Here is a 19,086-nt window from a genome sequence, read left to right on the forward strand (position 1 = left end):
TGCCATCTGGCCCTTTATAGAAAAAGCTGGCTGACTCCTGATATAAAATGATCATATATACATTAGACATGTATTTAAAATATACTTCAGCTGTGCTCCAAAGGAAATATTTATCTTCCAAATCCAAATTTCAGCAAAATTCATTCATTCATTCATCTAAACTATATAGGTCAGTCAACACTATTTGCTAAGTATTTACTACGTTCCAAGCATTGTTTTAAGCACAATACCCACATAAGGCTTCTGCCCTCAAGGTCTCCTGGATGAATGAATGCTGGTATCAGAGGCAACTGCAAATGTACAACAGCCCGCAGAGATGGCTTAGGGTGGCCAGGAGGCCAGGAAGCTAAAGGTATTGAGGCTAGGCACTGCCCCAACATCCAGCCTGACAGGGCCCAGAAGCCCTGTAATCCTCAGTCCTCCAGAAGATGCTGATCAGCTGTGTCCACTTACCCAGCGACCCCACTTCAGAGCCAATGGATTCCACCACGAAATCCGCCGACCGCCCGACAATCCCACCATGGAGCCCAGGGCCCCAAGCACGGACTTTCTGCATACCCGCTTCGGGGCCAACTTGAACTTCAAAGGGGCTACAGGGAAAGGAATAGAAGAAGCATCAAAGAAGAGTAAAGTAAGGTGTCACTATAGCCATAAGCTGCAGTTCCTTTGCACATTCTTTCCACTTGCCTGATCCTTCATCTGGCATCCCAAACTGCAGCCAAGCCCTTCCTCCCGCAGGCCTCTTACCCATAGCTATTGTTATGTCAACAATATAATATAATGTGACTGCTTCTGGGAGCTCAGGTGGCCACTGGGTTGGCACTCAAGCCACGCTGCTTTGCACCAGCCTCCTGGCCCTTTACCTTTGTGTGCAGGCCTCCCCAGACTATGACCCTAGAAAGTGAGAGAGTCCACACACTCTATATCCTGCTTATGCTATAACCAGAAAACTTGGTTGAATGGGCTTTATCTCATACATGAATGAATGTGCTGTAACATTGGCATGGGAGGCTTAAAAAAAAAAGCGTGGTAGGTATTCAGAACCCAATAATGCCCAAATATTTCTCAAGGCTAACTGAATTTACTCAGAGTTTAAAGTTGCACCCCCAGGGGAGCTGGAAAACATAGAACGCAGAGGGGCAAGTGCAATGCCCACAAGGCAAAGCTGTAGACTGCGTCCCTTGGCCCCTGACAGCACTCACGTAGACAGTCTTAATGTAAACCACAGCAGATTTTGCCCTGTGGCATTCATGAACAAAGGAGTTCATTGAAAAAAAGAATCTCAGTTTATATGCGGGCATCTAGACACACAGCCCATTTGCTCTAACTGCTCCTTCTGCCTCCCCTGCCTCCCACCAGCCCCTAACCACTAGCATTTGATTTAAAGCAAGTCAGCTAAAACCACAGCAACTTTCTGCTGCTTTTGAGAACAGGCCAAATGTCTGTGCTGCTCTGGAAAAAAAAAAAAAAAAAAAAAAAAAGTTTTCAACAAAGCAGATCTCTTTCCCTCCTGCAGCCCGGGAAGCAACCACCCATGAGTCTGCCCTGGGCCAAGCACCCTCCAGAGAAGACCCCTTTGCAGCAGGAGCCTCACCTCTTTGGAATGTGGTGTCCCCCCCATGTGATGGCAATGCTGTATCTCCCCGGGGTGCTGGGGTAATACTCGAATGCGTAGACCCCATCCAGAAAGTCTTTCTGCTTCACCAGCTCCTCCAGACCCTCTGTGGGAAGGAAGGAGATAATCTTTCCAACACAATCCTAGGCCCAAAATGAGAATCAAAAGGACAAGAACAGAGAGGTAGCCACACTGACAAAACATAAACCATACATAAAAACCAAGTGGGCTGCCCCAGAGTATGGGACCTCTCCCCGGCAAAGCCTGGGAGATTACTTCAAAGCTAAAAACACAACCATCTCTGCTTCAAGGTATGAGGAAACGGAGGATTTCCCAGCTAATTGGCTTTAGAAATCTTGCTTGGCTACAAGGAGCCCTGAAGTCCTTAACTCCCTGGGCCTGTGTAAAGTTAAATCCAGTCACATTTCAGTATTTCCCAATAATCATAGCTACCCTTCCCAGTCCCCCATAAAAACTGGGGAAGAAGTAAACCTTTAGTATTTGGTATGTAAATACTAAGTAAACCTTTAGTATTTGGTATGAGTTTTAGGTTCAGTGTTCCAGCGTATACTTTTCCATCTAAAGCTGGACAACAAAAGCAAGGAAGTCCTCGGACGCTATCTGCAAGAGGACAGGTTTTAGATGCGACGCTGCAAACTCCAAACCCAGCCATCAGGCAGGAACTTGTTTTGTGTTGAGCCCTGAGGTTTGGCCAAGAAAGCCGTTGAGTCAAGCAAGTATCCAAGGTCGGGAGAAAACACACACACACGCACACATACACGCATGCAGGCGCACGCATGTGCGCGGGCACGTGCGCGCACACACACACACACACACACACACTCCCTCCTTGCCTCCTGTTGGAATAATCTGGGAGGGAAGACAGCCACCAAGCAGCTTCACTCCAGGTCTGGGCAGTCTAGAACCTCGGCTACCCTCAGGGCACAGCCTGACCCAAAGCCTGGTGCTGTGAAGTCAAATATTAACTTTCTGGAGCTCAGAATGCTCCTGCCCCAGCCTGTTGCGAACACAGAGGGTAAGAGCAATCCTGGTACAGGAAGCTCAAGATTCCACAGGCATGGGAGTAAAACCACCAAAGGCTGCTACACCCGAGACTAGAAGTGCTGAAATGCTTCTCTGTTCTAAGGAAAAAAGTGAAGACACCCATCCCCGCATCTGCTGTCTCCTTCCCCAAAAGAGGGAGGGAGAATGGGTTGCAGGGTTTAACCTGTCCCTCCACAAATGGCATTTATCTACAAAGAAAACTTAATCTTAGGGAATTTTATTCTCCTTCTATAAGCACTGATCATAGTAATTAAGTACTTGACATAATTTCATACTCTATAAAATGTAACCTGTAGTGGGAAAATCACTGGCTTTGGAGACTGTGCTTGAATTCCAGCTCAGATGATTACAAAAGCTGTATAACCTTAGGCAAGAGCCTTCCTCTCTGAGCCCAGATGTCTAAAATAAAAAATGAGCCACTTGTTCCAACAGCAGCATTTCCCCAACTCCTTTACATCACTGCTTTTTCTACTCCCAGAAGTCTTGATGTCATGTAAAGCTGTCAAGCCACCCACTGTCCGCATCCAGGGCAGACATTACTAATCAATCACTGCTGTCTTCCCCAAGGAGCCCGGATAGCCTCAAATCCTTGACATTGCCTTCTGGGATTATTGAGGACAACTGGCCGTGGGATGAAATCCATATGCCATGGCTGCAAAGTTAGCCAAAATGACACCTGAGATAGAGAAACAAAGGAACACTTACTAGGACCCTTCATGGTTACACCGAGCTCCCCACTTCCTGCAGCTTTGGTGTCAACCTTGAAATCTGTGGTCTCCCGGATACGGACGCCTTTGGGTTGTAGGCCTCGGCCACTGGCCCGGCAGGCATTTGGATTGCAGGCTGCAAGCACAGTTTTGACATCAATTCAATCTTTCATTCTTTAGTCAGAGTCGTGAAAGCCAAGGTAAACCTGGAGCCACCCGCCAAGAAAATATTTGCTTTGCACAAATAGTATGCAGTAGTTGCCCAAGACCTGGGGTCCCACTCAGGGAGCACACCAGGCTAGCAAATACAGACACAATATAACTTTGTCCAGTCACACCACAGAAGGACTGGAGAAAAGTGACTTTGGCAAAGAAAACAGGAGAGCACAGCAAATCCATGCTGTGCTCCTGCTTCCAGCATTTAACCTTTCATTTGTGAAAGGGAGTTAAGGCCGAGTGCTGGACATTATTCAAACCTCACTGCCATACTCAAGGGCTCAGTAATTGGATAGACGGGACTTTTTCAAGTCTTCTTGGAAAATGCAGTACTTGAAAATGCCTGTCTGGGTTCCAAAACCTGGGTCAGCCATTTTTAAGTGTCTAAATGTTGTTGTCTTCCGCCTGAACAACCAGGCAAAAACAACCAACACAGCTTGGAAAGAGACCAGTTCGGCCCCACCTTGGCTGAGGCAGACCAATCTTTTCGTGTTGTCTGTTACAAGGCCTTCAGAATGTGGGTGGCTATAAAGGCAATAATTAGCAGTAAACACCACTGCTGATTTCATTTCCGGGTCTAGCTTGAAAACCTAAAGTTGTAAGTCTAAAAGTTAAGGACAAAGACAGCTTCTAATATGCCTTACTTGAAATGTCCACAGAACTACTGTTCCATGGTATCTAGAGGTTGATAAAAGATACCTTTATGCCCTAGAATAAATCTTCTGCCCAGCACGGACAACCTTTTCAGTAAATAGAAACGGGAGACTAGTGGGGAAAATGTCATGTTATTAAGTGGCTTTTCCTTTCCAAATCTAACACTGCAAATTTGACAATCTCTATACAGGAAGGTCACAGACTCCAGAAGACGGGACTCTACTCCACAGACGGAAGGTAATTCCTCCTCTGGTTCCTCCTTCCTGCAATGGCCTTAGCTGGCTATTTGGCAAACAACTGCTTCCCAAAGAGTCACGCACATACCCTTGGAGTTAGAGATGATTTTAGATGGTTTATGGATGAACATAAGCTTACGGTGGCACTTTATGGCAAAGTGACTTTGGTTTTCCATTGTGAAAGTGATATAAAGTTTCTTTTAACATAAAATAATTTACATCTGTAAACCCAGCACTTTGGGAGGCTGAGGCGGGGAGATCACTTGAGTCCAGGGGTTTAAGACCAGTCTGGGCAACAGAGTGAGACCCCATCTCTACAAAAAAAAGAAAAATTAGGCCAGGCATGGTGGCTCATGCCTATAAACCCAGCATTTTGGGAGGCTGAGGCAGGTGGATCACTTGACGTCAGGAGTTCGAGACCAGCCTGGCCAACATAGTGAAACCCTGTGTCTGCTAAAAGTACAAAAAAACTTAGCCAGGCGTGATGGTGTGCACCTGTAGTCCCAGCTACTCAGGTGGCTGAGGCATGAATCACTTGAACTAGGGAAGAAGAAGCTGCAGTGAGCCAAGATCACACCACTGCACTCCAGCATGGGTGAGAGAGTGAGACTCTGTCTCAAAAAGAAAAGAAAAAGAAAAAGGTAAAAAATTTAACCAGGCATGGTGGTGCACATCTACAGTCTTAGCTACTCAGGAGGCTGAAGTGGGAGGATCATTTGAGCCTGAGAGGTCGAGGCTACAGTGAGCCATGATGGTACCACTGCACTCCAGCCCAAAAGACAGAGTGAGACCCTGTATCCTTCCCACCACGCCCCTGCAAATATATATATATATACATTTTTTTTCTTTTTACATATATAAAATCATTTAGGGAGAGGATGTTAGTAAATTAAAAGAAAAAGGTTATTCATTAAATGCGAAATAGTATAGGATGTACAGGCCAGAAAAGAAAAAGGAAGTCCACGAGTGAGGAAAGGTTGGAAAACAATAGTGGAATTAGGAAAGCTATTCAAAATGCTCTCTTATGTAAAAAAGAGCTTTGCTTAGGAATATGTTAGAATTTTTTTTGCCTGGTTTTCTTTGTCGAGGGGAGAAAAGTTGGTCATACCAGAAGTAAGTCACAATGCAATGACAGGACTTCCTTGGAGGGTTTTAATGTGTCTTAAGAAACACACACACTCATGGAAATTATGAACATGTGCAACAGTCTCAACATCAAAAGAGTAATTGCTGAGTTCATATAAACATTAAATGGGGCTAGAGGCTGAAGGGCACCACCAGCTCCTCCACCATCTAAAAAAGCCCTAGATGTGTTTAAAGGCAATTAGACAGTGGGTTTGGGTTCCGGCTGGACAAGCTGTAATAATAACACCTGCACAAGAGTTTCCTAAAATCACACAGAGCACGGGCCCAGCTAACATTCACAAGCAGCACAAAGAACTGGCAAGGAAGTCCCACCCAACCAGCCCTTACCAAGCAAGAGGCCTCTGGCCCAGAGGTCTCAACTAGGAAGCCAACAGCTTCAGGGTCCAGGCTGGCCCAGAGGTAGGATTCGGAAGAGGAAGCCACGTCTGTAGACGCAGATTCGGAGGACAGAACAGGGAAAGGCAAGTGTGGGTTAGAAAAGGTAGTACAGTTGGAAAACAAAACAAAACAGAAAAAAAGGGGCAACAAAGTCAGAGGGAGAGAGTCTAACATTTGAGAAAAATGCGTACCCCCAGCGCCAGAGGGAGTTTAGCAGAGTAGTTAAGGGTAAGGCCAACAGAGTCTGTGGTTCTAGCCCTACTGATGCCTTGTAGTACTGATACCTAATGCTATCTAAGCCTCAGCATCTCCACCTGCAAGCTAGGAATAATAATAGCACCTCCAACACACAGGCTGGTGCAATGATTAGATGCAGTCATGGTAAGTGCCTGGGCCAGTAAAGGCCAAGCAATGGAGGCTGCAGGGCCCATGTTGCTGCTGCTAATTTCAGTTATGCTGCCAACTCCTCCCACTGCCTCAGTCCCACCTCCCTCCATGAGGATAATGACTCTCCTGTACATGTGTTTTGGAGAGAAGTAAATGAGTTAATATAAGTAAAGCACTTAGGTCTCTGCATGGCTCATAGAAGATATTAATATTAATATATTGAGGACAAAGTAAGCCACTTACTGCTGAAGTAGCCCTGGCAGAAAAGGGATAGGCATAAGGTCAGTGTTGGGCCCTGACTGTTTTCCTGGCCTCCCTGCCCAGCTATGCAGTCAGCTTCCACATGAGAAGCAGATGTAGCCAGCCGCCCAGCACTCACCTTCCCCAACCTGCACAATGAAGGGACTCTTAGGAATAGTGTCCCCAGCAAAGAAGACCTTGACCACGTGGGGGCCAGGCTGCATGGGTTTGTACACACATCGATACACCTGGTTTCCTTTGTCTTCCATGAGCAACTCCACGGTGTTCTTCCCCTGGGGATCTTCCACCTCCACACCAATGTCACCCACACCAGCTCCTACAAGAAAGCAAGCATTCCATAAGCTCAAGTCACTCTCTCTGAAAGCTCACTGCTGCTGAGTGCAAAATGCAAATAGGACCAGTGTGGTGGCTCACGCTTGTAATCCCAGCACTTCGAGAGGCTGAGGTGGGCGGATCACTTGAGGTCAGGATTTCGAGACCAGCCTGGCCAACATGGTGAAATCCGTCTCTACCAAAAAAAATACAAAAATTAGCCAAGTGTGGTGGCGCATGCCTGTAATCCCAGCTACTTGAGAGGCTGATGTATAAGAATCACTTGAACCCGGGAGGCGGAGGTTGCAGTGAGCCAAGATCATGCCACTGCACTCCAGCCTGGGCAACAGAGTGATTCTCTGTTCCCCCGACAACAACAACAAAAAAAGCAAACAGGAGACAGGCCCTCAGGGAGGTCCACACCAAGATGTTAACAACTATTTTCTAGGGGTGGAAGGGTTTATGGTTGAATGTTTCCTTTTCTGCATTTTCTATTTACTACATGGAAAAGAAGCTGACAATTCAAGAAGTATGTCTTATTCAAGTGAAGCCTGAGTATTTTAGAGAAGCTGGTTTTGAAAATCTCATATAACACATCTGAAAAAACTGTCTTTGTGATTATTTATTTGATTTAAAAGACAAAAGGTCAGGCCTTCAAGTCCCTGAAGATTATATTTCAGCCTTTGGAAGAAAGCGCAAAGGTCAGATTCATGGAGGAGAGGCACATTACCTGCCGTGTAGATGTCAAAGTAGGTGGGCTTATTGGCGATGTTCCCTGCAGCTTCCAACCCTGGACCTTTTGCAGTGACTTTACTGGCGTCTCCCTGGGCCTTGTCAACATTCACTTCAAATGGGCTCTTGGAGATGTGCTGTCCTGCAAAGAGGACTGTGACCTATACGTGACAGATAGGTGAGAAATACATAATCACTTCTCTGTGCCCAGCAAGACTGACATCAAGCCACATACATTGATGATCAGCTCTCCTATCCCCCCATGATGGCACACACAAGGTGTCTAGAACGAGGAGCCCTGGAACCAAGTTTAACAGCCTGAATGGGACCCCCACCTGGCCCCTTCAGCCATACAGCTGGGTCTGGGACATCACACCTTTAGCAAAATAAAAATGCTGACCTTATATACACTTAGTCTCTTTAATAGGAAACAAACATATTTCAATCTCTGGACATTAAGTCCTTTCAGGGGGTGAATGGGCCACTATCCCTCAGAATAAAATGTGCAGTTCCAGGATTTCAAATCCACAGCCAAACTGTTTTTTCAAGGGACCAAGATCATTCTTAGATACATGGATTTGGGACAAATCAGAATGATTTCCATCTAAAACTTGAGTCACTGTTCTCATCTCTGAAATTTTTGGGGGATAATTGGGTTGGGTTTCATGTGAACCTATACTTGATTGGAATTAATTAATTACATTATAAATGCTCCCTTCAAGAGCATTTACTCCAAATGCATCATATTCTAAGAGTCTAAGAGAACGCTAAGGCCATCGTTCCAGGTGAATTCACTAAAGCCCAAGGTGGTGAGTACAGTCTGTATTCCAAAGTTTGGGCAGGTACATGATGGGATTGGCCTTTAGGTGCTGTTGAGGGCTTTCTTCCAATGAAAAGTGTACTCCTGGGTCACCCCACTCTCCTGCAAGACAGGCTCTCTCAGCCCTTGCCCTATAGGTCACCTGGATGTCATCTCAAACAGAACTCGAAAGGTTGCCAAGACAAAGAGCCTGAGGCCTCAAGCCCTATCATTTCTCCAGGTGCTGAGAGGGCCATTTCCCTCTACTATATTCAGCTGAACTACTCCATCCTCAGTCTTCAATGCTGACAGCCCCTCCAGAGCACCTCCAAGGAGAGTTCTTAAGAAAGCATTAAGGACAAAGAGCCAGCAGGGTGCGGTGGCTAATGTCTATAATCCCAGCACTTTGGGAGGCTGAGGCAGGAGGATAGCTTGAGGTCAGGAGTTCAAGAACAGCCTAGGTAACCTGGTGAAACCCGGTCTCTACTAAAAATGCAAAAATTAGCCGGGAGTGGTTGTGGGTGCCTATAATCCCACCTACTTGGGAGGCTGAGGTGAGAGGATCGCTTGAGCCCAGGAGGCAGGGGTTGCAGTGAGCTGAGACCACACCACTGCACTCCAGCCTGGGTGACAGAGCACGACCCTGTCTCCAAAAAAAGAATCAAGGACAAATAGCCCATCTATAGTGTAGTTACCACAGCATCTACACTCCAGACACACAGCTGCAACCATTAGTTACCTAGAAGGAGTTGGAAAAATCTTACCACATTGCAAACAACTCATCCTAGCTAGTCGAGGGAATCCTAGCGATTCCAATTTTCTATGATGAGCATAGATCCTTCTATAATCAGAAAGGAAAATCAGAAATTCACTTAAGAAAAACACTGTACTTCCTGGGCTATCTTTCTTCTCCTAGTCCCAAAGCAGCCCAAGCCACGGCCATGCTGCTTCATCTTACTTTGTGTAGCCCGGTGACCTTTGGCAGATACTCCACAGAGTATGTCTTGTTCTTGTCGCTGTCAGGGGTCACTTGTGCCTAGGAGGGAAGGTGGGCAACAGTTAGAAAAGGTGCCAGGCGTGAGTAAGGAGCATGTTGTGTCAGCAGGGGTTCTGCAGGAGCTGCCAGGTCGGGAACACTGAAGGTGCTGGCGAGCTCCTGTCCCTCTTGCACAACACCCCTAGAGAGAAGCTGCTTGAAGTCACAGAAACAAAACCACGTAGTGCAGAGGCATAACAGAGTCAGGAGTCTCCAGTATCCAGTGTCAGGCTGACACTCTCTAGGTAAGAGAGAATATGAAGCAAGAAACTTAAACCTTTATCCACTCAATAGTTCAATGAAAGCTTATGAAATGCCGGGCCCAGTGTTAGGTACTAAAAATAAAACATGAGCAAGTCAGGCACAATCCCCGCCCCAATGGGGGAAAGGAACCATCCATCAGTAAACTTAGAATTGCAAATTATGCTAAATGCCAAGAATAAAATATGGTCCTACAAAAATAAGTGACAGAAAGAACAGCATGTGCAAAGGGTCTGAGGGAGGAACCAAAGAATGGCCAATGTGGGAAGAGAGCAGGGCAAGACTATCTTATTATTCTGGCCATCAGTATATAAAACCTCAACTGAGGCTGGGCACAGTGGCTCACGCCTGTAATCCCAGCAGTTTGGGAGGCCGAGGCAGGTGGATCACCTGAGGTCAGGAGTTCAAGACCACCCTGGCCAGTGTGGTGAAACCCTGTCTCTACTAAAAATACAAAAATTAGCCAGGCGTGGTGGCAGGTTCCTGTAATCCCAGCTACTCGGGATACAAAAATTAGCCGGGCTGAGGCAGGAGAATCGCCTGAACCCGGGAGGTGAAGGTTGCCGTGAGCCAAGACTGTGCCACTGCACTCCAACCCGGGCAACAGGAGTGAAACTCTGTCTCAATAAATAAATAAATAAATAAACAAACCAACCTCAACTGACAAGGCACCTTTGCTAAATCCAAAGTATCCTTTATTTCATTAAACACTGTGTCCCTGGCAATCAATTTAAATTTGATTTCAAGGCTCAGCTCTTGGGCAGGTTACTTTAACAGCTATAAGCCTCAGTATCCTTTTGGTAAAAAAAAACACTTTTGGTTGTGAGCTGAAATGAGGAAAATGGAGGCACAGTCCCTGGCCTCATTATAAGCCCCAAAAGCTCCATGAGGTGCTGGAAAGGAGAGGCAGCATCCTCCAACATACCTCCTCTTTGTTCCCTTCTGGGTCCTCAACAAACACCATCACGTCTCCTTGCCCGGCGCTGATGGTGTCCACAGTGAACTTGGCTGGCTGCTTCACCATGTTTCCAGTGGGCTCGATTCCTGCCACAGGTTTACACAGACACGTTAGAAGCCAGGCGAGGGTGTGTCATGAGCCATCGCCCACTGCATCTCTTTCAGGGAACTGAGAGATGGGACCCAGCCCTGCAGATCCCATGTGGGAAATGGGGACAAACTGCCTTGACAAGGAAAATCAGGCAGGTTGAAAGCCTTAATTTTGTTCACGTTATTGAAGTAATATCCAATTTTGATATTCAGAGAACCTCAGTCAGGAGTCTATATAAAATTGTGGAAATAATGTGGTTAGTAAGTAGTAGCAGAGCTTGCCTTGATGGAAGCAACACAGCAGGGAGGAGCGAAGCTTATTTCTCATTCAAAAGCATTTATTGTATTGCCTGAGATTTTTAAAAATTACATTCAATCTTTTTTTAATTAACCTTTTTATTTTAAGATGATCGAGCAAATTCATCGAGACAGATTTTACCTGTAGGTGTGAGAAACAATGCCCTTGCTGGGAGCGGTGGCTCATGCCTGTAATCCCAGCACTTTGGGAGGCTGAGGCAGGTGGATCACCTGAAGTCAGGCGTTCAAGACCAGCCTGGCCAACGTGGTGAAACCCCGTCTCTACTAAAAATACAACATAGTGGCACATGCCTGTAATCCCAGCTACTCAGGAGGCTGAGGCAGGAGAATTGCTTGAACCAGGGAGGTGGAGGTTGCAGTGAGCCCAGATAGCACCCTAGGTGACAGAGCATGACTCTATCTCAAAATAGTTTCCCCAGTGGTAACATGGTAAAAAGCTATGACTCAATCTCACAACCAGGGTATTGACGTTGATACAATCAAAATAGAGAACATTCCCTTTAGCACAGGGAGCCCTCCTGCTGCCCTTGCATAACCACACCCACATTCTCCTTAGCCCTGATAACCACTAACCTGTTCTCCACACTGTAATTTTATTATTTTGGTAATGTCACATCAATGGAATCATAACTATGTAACCTTTCAGGAGTGGCCTTTTTCACTACATATAATTGTCTACAGGTTCACCCAGGTTGTTGCTTCTATCAACGGTTTTTTTCCTTTTTATTGATGAGTAGCTAATATTCCATGGTATAGATGTACCACAGTTTAACCATTCACCCACTGAAGAACATCTGCATTGTTTCTAGTTGTCTCTTACCAGTAAAGCTGCTGTAAACATCTGTGCATAGGGGCGTGTGTGTGTGTGTGTGTGAACATAAGTATAAAATAGTAAATTACATATATAGGTCTCTGCCCTGGTTCCAGAGTTCCTAAACCGCTTGGAATGTCCTTGGTGACAAGAGCAACTTCTGTTCTAATGAGGCAACTCTTAGTGGGCTCCCGGATAGCTTTCAGGATGTGGCTAATCAACGGAAAGACCAAGTCATGATCAGAAGCTTAGAACTTTCGGCCCCACTCCCCATCCTACAGGGAAGGGAGAGGAACTGTAGTCTCAGTTAATGTCAATCATGCCTACATGACTTAGCCTCCACATCCCTGAAGTATGGAGTTTAGAGAGCTTCTGGGTTGGTGAACACATCCATGTGCCAAGAGGATGGCCCACCCCAACTTCATGGGGACAGACGCTCCTGTGTTCAAAACCCCTCTAAACTTTGCCCCATGCATGTCTTCATCTGGGGCATCATCTGTATCCTCTATCATATCCTTCACTACACAACTGCTAAAGGTAAGTGTTTCCCTGAGTTCTGTGAGCCACTCTAGCAAATAACGTAACATGAGGAAGGGGTAATGGGAACTTCTGATTTGTAGCAAACCTGGACAGAAGTTGTGGGTTGCCTGAGGACCCACCACTTCTGACTGGCCCCTGAAGTCAGGGGCAGTTTTGAGGGACTGAGCCCTTAATGGGGTCTGCACTAACTTCAGGTAGATAGTGTCAGAATTGAAGGGAATTGATTATAGGACATCTACTTGTTGTCCACATAAAATTGGAGAACTGGTCAGTATGGGGGGCGGAAATCCATAGATTTTGGTGACCAGAAGTGAAATATTGAGAGGAGTAGTAGAGAAGATGAGAAAAGTTTTTTTTCTTTAGCTGTGAGAATATAGAAGGAAAAACAGTGGCTCTCCTATACAGTAAGTTTTCATTCCTCTGGGATAAATGCCAAGGAGTGCAATTGTTGGGCCATATGGTAGTTGCATGTACTGTTTTTTGAGGTTTTGTTTTTGTTTTTGTTTTGAGACCAAGTCTCACTCTGTAGCCCAGGCTGGAGCACAGTGGCACAATCACGGCTCACTGCAACCTCGACCTCCCAGGCTCAGGCAATCCTCCTGCCTCAACCTCCTGAGTAGCTGGGACCACAGGTGCACACCACCACACCTGTATAATTTTAAAAAATTATTTGTAGAGATGCAATCTCCCTATGTTGCCCAGGCTGGTCTCAAACTCCTGGGCTCAAGTGATCCTCCGGCCTCAGCCTCCCAAAGTGCTAGAATTACAGAAGGGAGTCACTGTGCCCAGCCTATTTCTTTATCAAGAAACTACCAAACAGTGTTCCAAAGTAGCTACACCATTTTACATTCCCACCAGCAATGTATGAGTGAGTGATCCAGATTCAGTTTCTCTGCATCCGTTCTGCATTTAGTGTTATCAGTATTAATACTTTTTATTTTAGCCGTTCTGATAGTGTGTACTAGGATTAATTTGCATTTTTCTCATGGCTAATGATACTGAACAAATTTCTACGTGTTTTTTTGTCATATGGACATTCTCTTCAGCGGAAACTGTTTATGTCTTTTGCCCATTTTCTTATTGGGTTGTTTGGTTAAATGTTTGTCTGTTTTTTAATGACTGAGATTTGAGAGTTCTTTTTACATATTCTACATACTAGTGTTCTGTTGGACATATGGTTTGCAAATTTTTTCTCCCAGTCTTTAGCCTGTATATTCATCCTCTTAACTGTAAAAAGTTTTAAATTGTTTGTAAAAGTAAGATCCAGCCCCCAGATCCCAGTCTCAGCAACAGTTTGAGTTCTGTTTGAGACGGTGTCCAGGTGGCTTTTATAAGGTGAGGGCTAAGACAGCTAGCTTGTCTTGCAGGACAGTGGGTGACCCAGGAGTGCACCCTTCAATGCAAGAAAACCCTCAACAGCACATAAAGGCCAACCACCATGTACCATGTTGAGTCTTTGAGACAGACCATCCTTCTTAAAACGTTAAAAAGTTTTTAATTTTGATGAAGTCCAACTTATTTTTTTTTTATGGATCATGTTTTTGGTGTCAAATCTAAGAACTATTTGCCTAGCCCTAGATCTCAAAGATTCTCTTCTATGTTTTTTTCTCAAAGTTTTATAGTTATATGGTTTTTTTGTTTTTTGGTTTGGGGTTTGCTTTTGTTTTGTTTTGCCTAGGGATGTTCAATTTCTCTGCCACCATGTGCCGGAAAGGTTTTTTCCTCCAATGACTTATCTTTGCACCTCTGTCAATAATCAGTTGTGCATATTTGTGTGGGGCTGCAATTCTGTTTCATTGATCTATAATGTCTATCCTTTGACCAATACCACAAAATCTTGACTTCTGTAGCTACACAGTAAGTCTTGAAATCAGGAAGGCTGATTCCTCCATGTTGTACTTCTTTCTCAAAATTGTTTTTGCTACTTTAACTCCTTTGCCTTTCCATATACATTTTAAAATAATAATCTTCTTGCTATCTGCGAAAACTCTTGCTGGGATTTTGACAGCAATTGCATCAAACCTGAATGACAATTTGAGGAGAGGTGGTATCTTTACTATTTGACTCTTTTTTTTTTTTTGAGACGGAGTCTCGCTCTGTCGCCCAGGCTAGAGTGCAGTGGCACAATCTCGGCTCACTGCAAGCTCTGCCTCCCGGGTTCACGCCATTCTCCTGCCTCAGCCTCCCGAGTAGCTGGGACTACAGGCGCCCGCCACCACGCCCAGCTAATTTTTTGTATTTTTAGTAAAGACAGGGTTTCACCGTGTTAGCCAGGACGGCCTTGATCTCCTGACCTCGTGATCCGCCCATCACCCACCTCGGCCTCCCAAAGTGCTGGGATTACAGGCGTGAGCCACTGCGCCCGGCCACTATTTGACTTTTACAATCCATGAAAACATTATATAGCTCCATTTATTTAGGTCTCTTTTATTTATCAGTGTTTTTGTAGTTTTCAGCATTTAAGTCCTATGTATGTTTTACTACATTTATACTTTTTTAACGCAATTATAAACAGGATATGCTATTTTTAACTTTTGTGTCCATTTGTTCATTAAATTATATAGAAACATAATTGATTTCTACATATTGATCTTGTATACTGTGACACTGCTCAACTCACTTATTTAAGGGGGGGTATTTGGGTTTTCTCTCCCCCCATGGATTCTTTGGGATTTTCTACATAGACAATCATCCGCATCTGCAAATAGGGACAGTATTATTTCTTACTTTCCAACATGCAAGTCTTTTATTTCCTTTTCTTACCTGACTGCACTGGCTAAAACTTCTAGCATTATGTTGAATAAGAGTGGTCAGAACAGCCATCCTTGCCTTGTTTCTCTTAGGAGAACACATTCAGTCTATTAATCATAATGTTAAGCTGTAGGTTTCTTATAGTAGCCACCCTATTTCAAATTGAGAAAGTTCCCCCATTCTTCTTTTTTTTTGAATGCTTATCATGGATGGCTGCTGAATTTTGTCAAATGCCTTTTCTGCATCAATTGATATGATCATGTAATTCTTTGTTAGTCTGTTAATATGGTAGGATTATGTTGACTGATTTTTTTTTTTTTTTTTTTGAGACAGAGTTTCGCTCTTGTTGCCCAGGTTGGAGTGCAATGGCGTGATCTTGGCTCACCGCAACCTCCATCTCCCAAGTTCAAGTGATTCTCCTGCCTCAGCCTCCTGAGTAGCTGGGATTATAGGCGTGTGCCACCACACCTGGCTAATTTTGTATTTTTAGTAGAGATGGGGTTTCTCCCTGTTGGTCAGGCTGGTCTCGAACTCCTGACTTCAGGTGATCCGCCTGCCTTGGCCCCCCAAAGTGCTGGGATTACAGGCGTGAGCCACCACGCCCGGCTGTTGACTGATTTTCTAATAGTGAACCAGGCCTTGCATCCCTGGAATAAACCCCACTTGGTTATAATGCGTACTTCTTCATTATATACAGCTCAATTTTATTTGCTAATATAGTCATTTGCTACATAATGAAGTTTCAGTCAAAAATAGTCCACACATACAATGATGGTCCCATAAGATTATAAATAGAGCCAAAAATTCCTGTTGCCTACTGATGTCGCAGTAACGCATCGCATTACTCATGTATTTGTGGTGATGCTGGTATAAACAAACGCACTGTGCTACCGGCCATAGAAACATATATAACACGGACAATTATGTTCAATACATAATACTTGATGATAAATGACAATGCTACTGGTTTATGTATTTAATATGCTATGCTTTTTATCATTATATTTTAGAGTGTGCATCTTCTATTTAAAAATTAAGTTAACTGTAAAGCAGCCTCAAGCAAGTCCTTCAGGAAATATTCTAGAAGAAGGCATTGTTATTATAGGAGACGGCAGTTCCACACATTACTGCTCCTAAGGACCTACCAGTGGGACAGTGGGACAGGATGTGGAGGTGGAAGATAGTGATAATGATGATCTTGACCCCGTGTAAGTCTAGACTAATGTGTGTGTTTTAAAAAAAAAAAAAAAAAAAAAAAAAAAGTTTTAAAAGTACAAAAATGAAATTAAAAGTTTTAAACACAGAAGAAAGCTTACAGAGGCTGGGTGCAGTGGCTCACACCTGTAATCCCAGCACTTTGGATCACCTAAGGTGGATCACCGAGGTGGATCACCTAAGGTCAGGAGTTCGAGACCAGCCAGGCCAACAGGGTGAAACTACGTCTCTACTAAAAATATAAAAATTAGCCAGAAGTGGTGGTGGGCACCTGTAAGCCCAGCTACTAGGGAGGCTGAGGCAGGAGAATAGCTTGAACCCAGGAGGCAGAGGTTGCAGTAAGCCAAGATCACGCCACTATATTCTAGCCTGGGTGACAAGAGCAAAACTCCATCTCAAAACAAAACAACCAATTGCTGTCCAGTTCAAGGATTCTTTTCTCTGTCCTTCCACCCTGCTATTGCGCTTATCCAATAAGTTTTTATTTCAGTTACTGCAATTTCCAATTCTAAAATGTCCATTTGGTTCCTTTTATCTCCCAAATTTTTATTATTATTTTGCTGGGACATTGTATTTCTTTGCTGAGATTTTTAATTTTTTCATTTTTTTCATGATTGTTCTTAATTGCTTATCGAAGCTTTTTTTTTTTTTTTTTTTTTTGAGATGGAGTCTCACTCTTCTTGCCCAGGCTGGAGTGCAATGGCATGACCTCAGCCCACTGCAACCTCCACCTCCCAGTTTCAAGTGGATTCTGCTGCCTCAGCCTCCCGAGTAGCTGGGATTACAGGTGTCCACCACCTCGCCTGGCTAATTTTTTGTATTTTTAGTAGAGACGGGGTTTCATCATGTTGGTCAGGCTGGTATCGAATTCCTGACCTCAGGTGATCCGCCCGCCTTGGCCTCCCAAAGTGCTGGGATTACAAGCGTGAGCCACCACGCCTGGCTACTGAAGCCTTTTTTAATGGCTGCTTTAAAATTTTTGTCATAGGATTCTAACATCTCTATCACCTCAGTGTTGGCATCAACTGTCTTTTTCATTCAGTTTGAGATCTTCCTGGTTCTTGGTATGACAAGTGATTTTTTTTTTTTGAAACTGGATATTTGGGGTATCATGTAATGAGACTCTGGGTCTTCTGTAAATGTTCTGTTGTAGCTGGCGTTTTATGATACCACTCTGGCAGGGGAGGGAAGGGTACACACCTTGTTACTAACAGTGGGGGAAGAAGTCTAGGCTCTCCATTCAACCTCCACTGATGCTCAAGATTGGGGGGCTCATTACTGGTGCGTGGAGGTGGGAGATCTGGCTGGAGGGAGTAGGAGTGCCTCATTACTGCTCCTCCATGACCCCAGGGAGTGGCTTCCTTATTGCTAGACTGCTGTCAAAGCCTAGGCTCCCCATTCACCTCTGCGGGTATAAGTGTGGGGCTGCATAGTTTTTTCTATGGTGTGGACCTGGAGTAGAGCAGTGATTCTTTTAAGTTTTCTGCCTCACTGGGCTGCCCTTTCCTGGTCTTCTGGCTGGACAGGGGAGCTTTTGTTGGCACTTTCTGTGTTTGTGCCCACCAGCATTTTCAGGTTGCCAGCTTCTTTCTTTGGCTCCAAGTCTGGGATATATAAAGCAAAGTAAACCCAAGGAACTCAGTACTGTGTCATTCCTCGAGTCCCAAGATCCCTGGTTGGTCTGCCTCATCCTTTTTCAGAGGCTCCCTATGTTTTCCTTATGTATAGCCAGGGGTTTAGTTAGCAGAAAGAATTAGGAACAATCCTATTCCATCTTCCCAGGAGCAGAAGTTCAAATATTACCTTTTTAAAAACTTTTTATTATGAAGAATTCCACACTAGGCTGGGCACAGTGGCTCACACCTGTAATTCCAGCACTTTGGGAGGCTGAGGCAGGTGAATTACCTGAGGTCAGGGGTTCGAGACCAGCCTGGCCAACATGGTAAAACTCCGTCTCTACTAAAAATACAAAAATTAGCCAGGTGTGATGGTGGGCGCCTGTAATCTCAGCTACTCGTGAGGCTGAGGCAGGAGAATCCCTTGAACCCAGGAGGCAGAGGCGAGGGTTGCAGCGAGCCAAGATCATACCATTGCACTCCAACCTGTGCAACAAAAGTGAAACTTCAGCTCAAAAAAAAAAAAGGCTGGGCACCGTGGCTTACACCTGTAATCCCAGCATTTTGGAGGCCAAGGTGGGCAGATCACCTGAGGTCAGCAGTTCAAGACCAACCTGACCAACATGGTGTAACCCTGTCTCTACTAAAAATACAAAATTGGCGGGGTGTGGTGGTGCATGCCTGTAATCCCAGCTACTTGGGAGGCTGAGGCAGGAGAATTGCTTGAATCCAGGAGGCAGAGGTTGCAGTGAGCCTAGATCGTGCCATTGCACTCCAGCCTCGGCAACAAGAGCGAAACTCTGTCTCAAAAAAAGGCTGGGCGCAGTGGCTCACACCTGTAATCCCAACACTTCGGGAGGCCGATGCAGGTGGATCACGAGGTCAGGAGTTCAAGACCAGCCTGGCCAAGATGGTGAAACCCCATCTCTACTAAAACTACAAAATTAGCCGGGTGTGGTGGTGGGCGCCTGTAATCCCAGCTA

At 45.0% G+C, this 19,086-nt stretch overlaps 1 protein-coding gene across 3 annotated transcripts in view; it reads right to left on the minus strand.

The window, feature by feature from the left end:
* Positions 1-19,086, minus strand: part of FLNB (filamin B) — a 164,882-nt gene that overhangs the window by 66,671 nt on the left and 79,125 nt on the right. For all 3 annotated transcript variants that reach the window (XM_063722021.1, XM_063722023.1, XM_063722022.1), the window contains exons 5-11: positions 10,731-10,849; positions 9,467-9,544; positions 7,708-7,870; positions 6,784-6,981; positions 3,386-3,523; positions 1,595-1,721; positions 454-590 (exon numbers count right to left, since the gene is read on the minus strand). In XM_063722021.1, coding sequence (XP_063578091.1) covers positions 454-590; positions 1,595-1,721; positions 3,386-3,523; positions 6,784-6,981; positions 7,708-7,870; positions 9,467-9,544; positions 10,731-10,849 — 960 coding nt within the window. The remainder of the gene's footprint in view (positions 1-453; positions 591-1,594; positions 1,722-3,385; positions 3,524-6,783; positions 6,982-7,707; positions 7,871-9,466; positions 9,545-10,730; positions 10,850-19,086) is intronic.

The sequence above is a fragment of the Pongo abelii genome, chromosome 2 (assembly GCF_028885655.2).
Source record: "Pongo abelii isolate AG06213 chromosome 2, NHGRI_mPonAbe1-v2.0_pri, whole genome shotgun sequence".
NCBI classification, from domain to species: Eukaryota; Metazoa; Chordata; class Mammalia; order Primates; family Hominidae; genus Pongo; species Pongo abelii.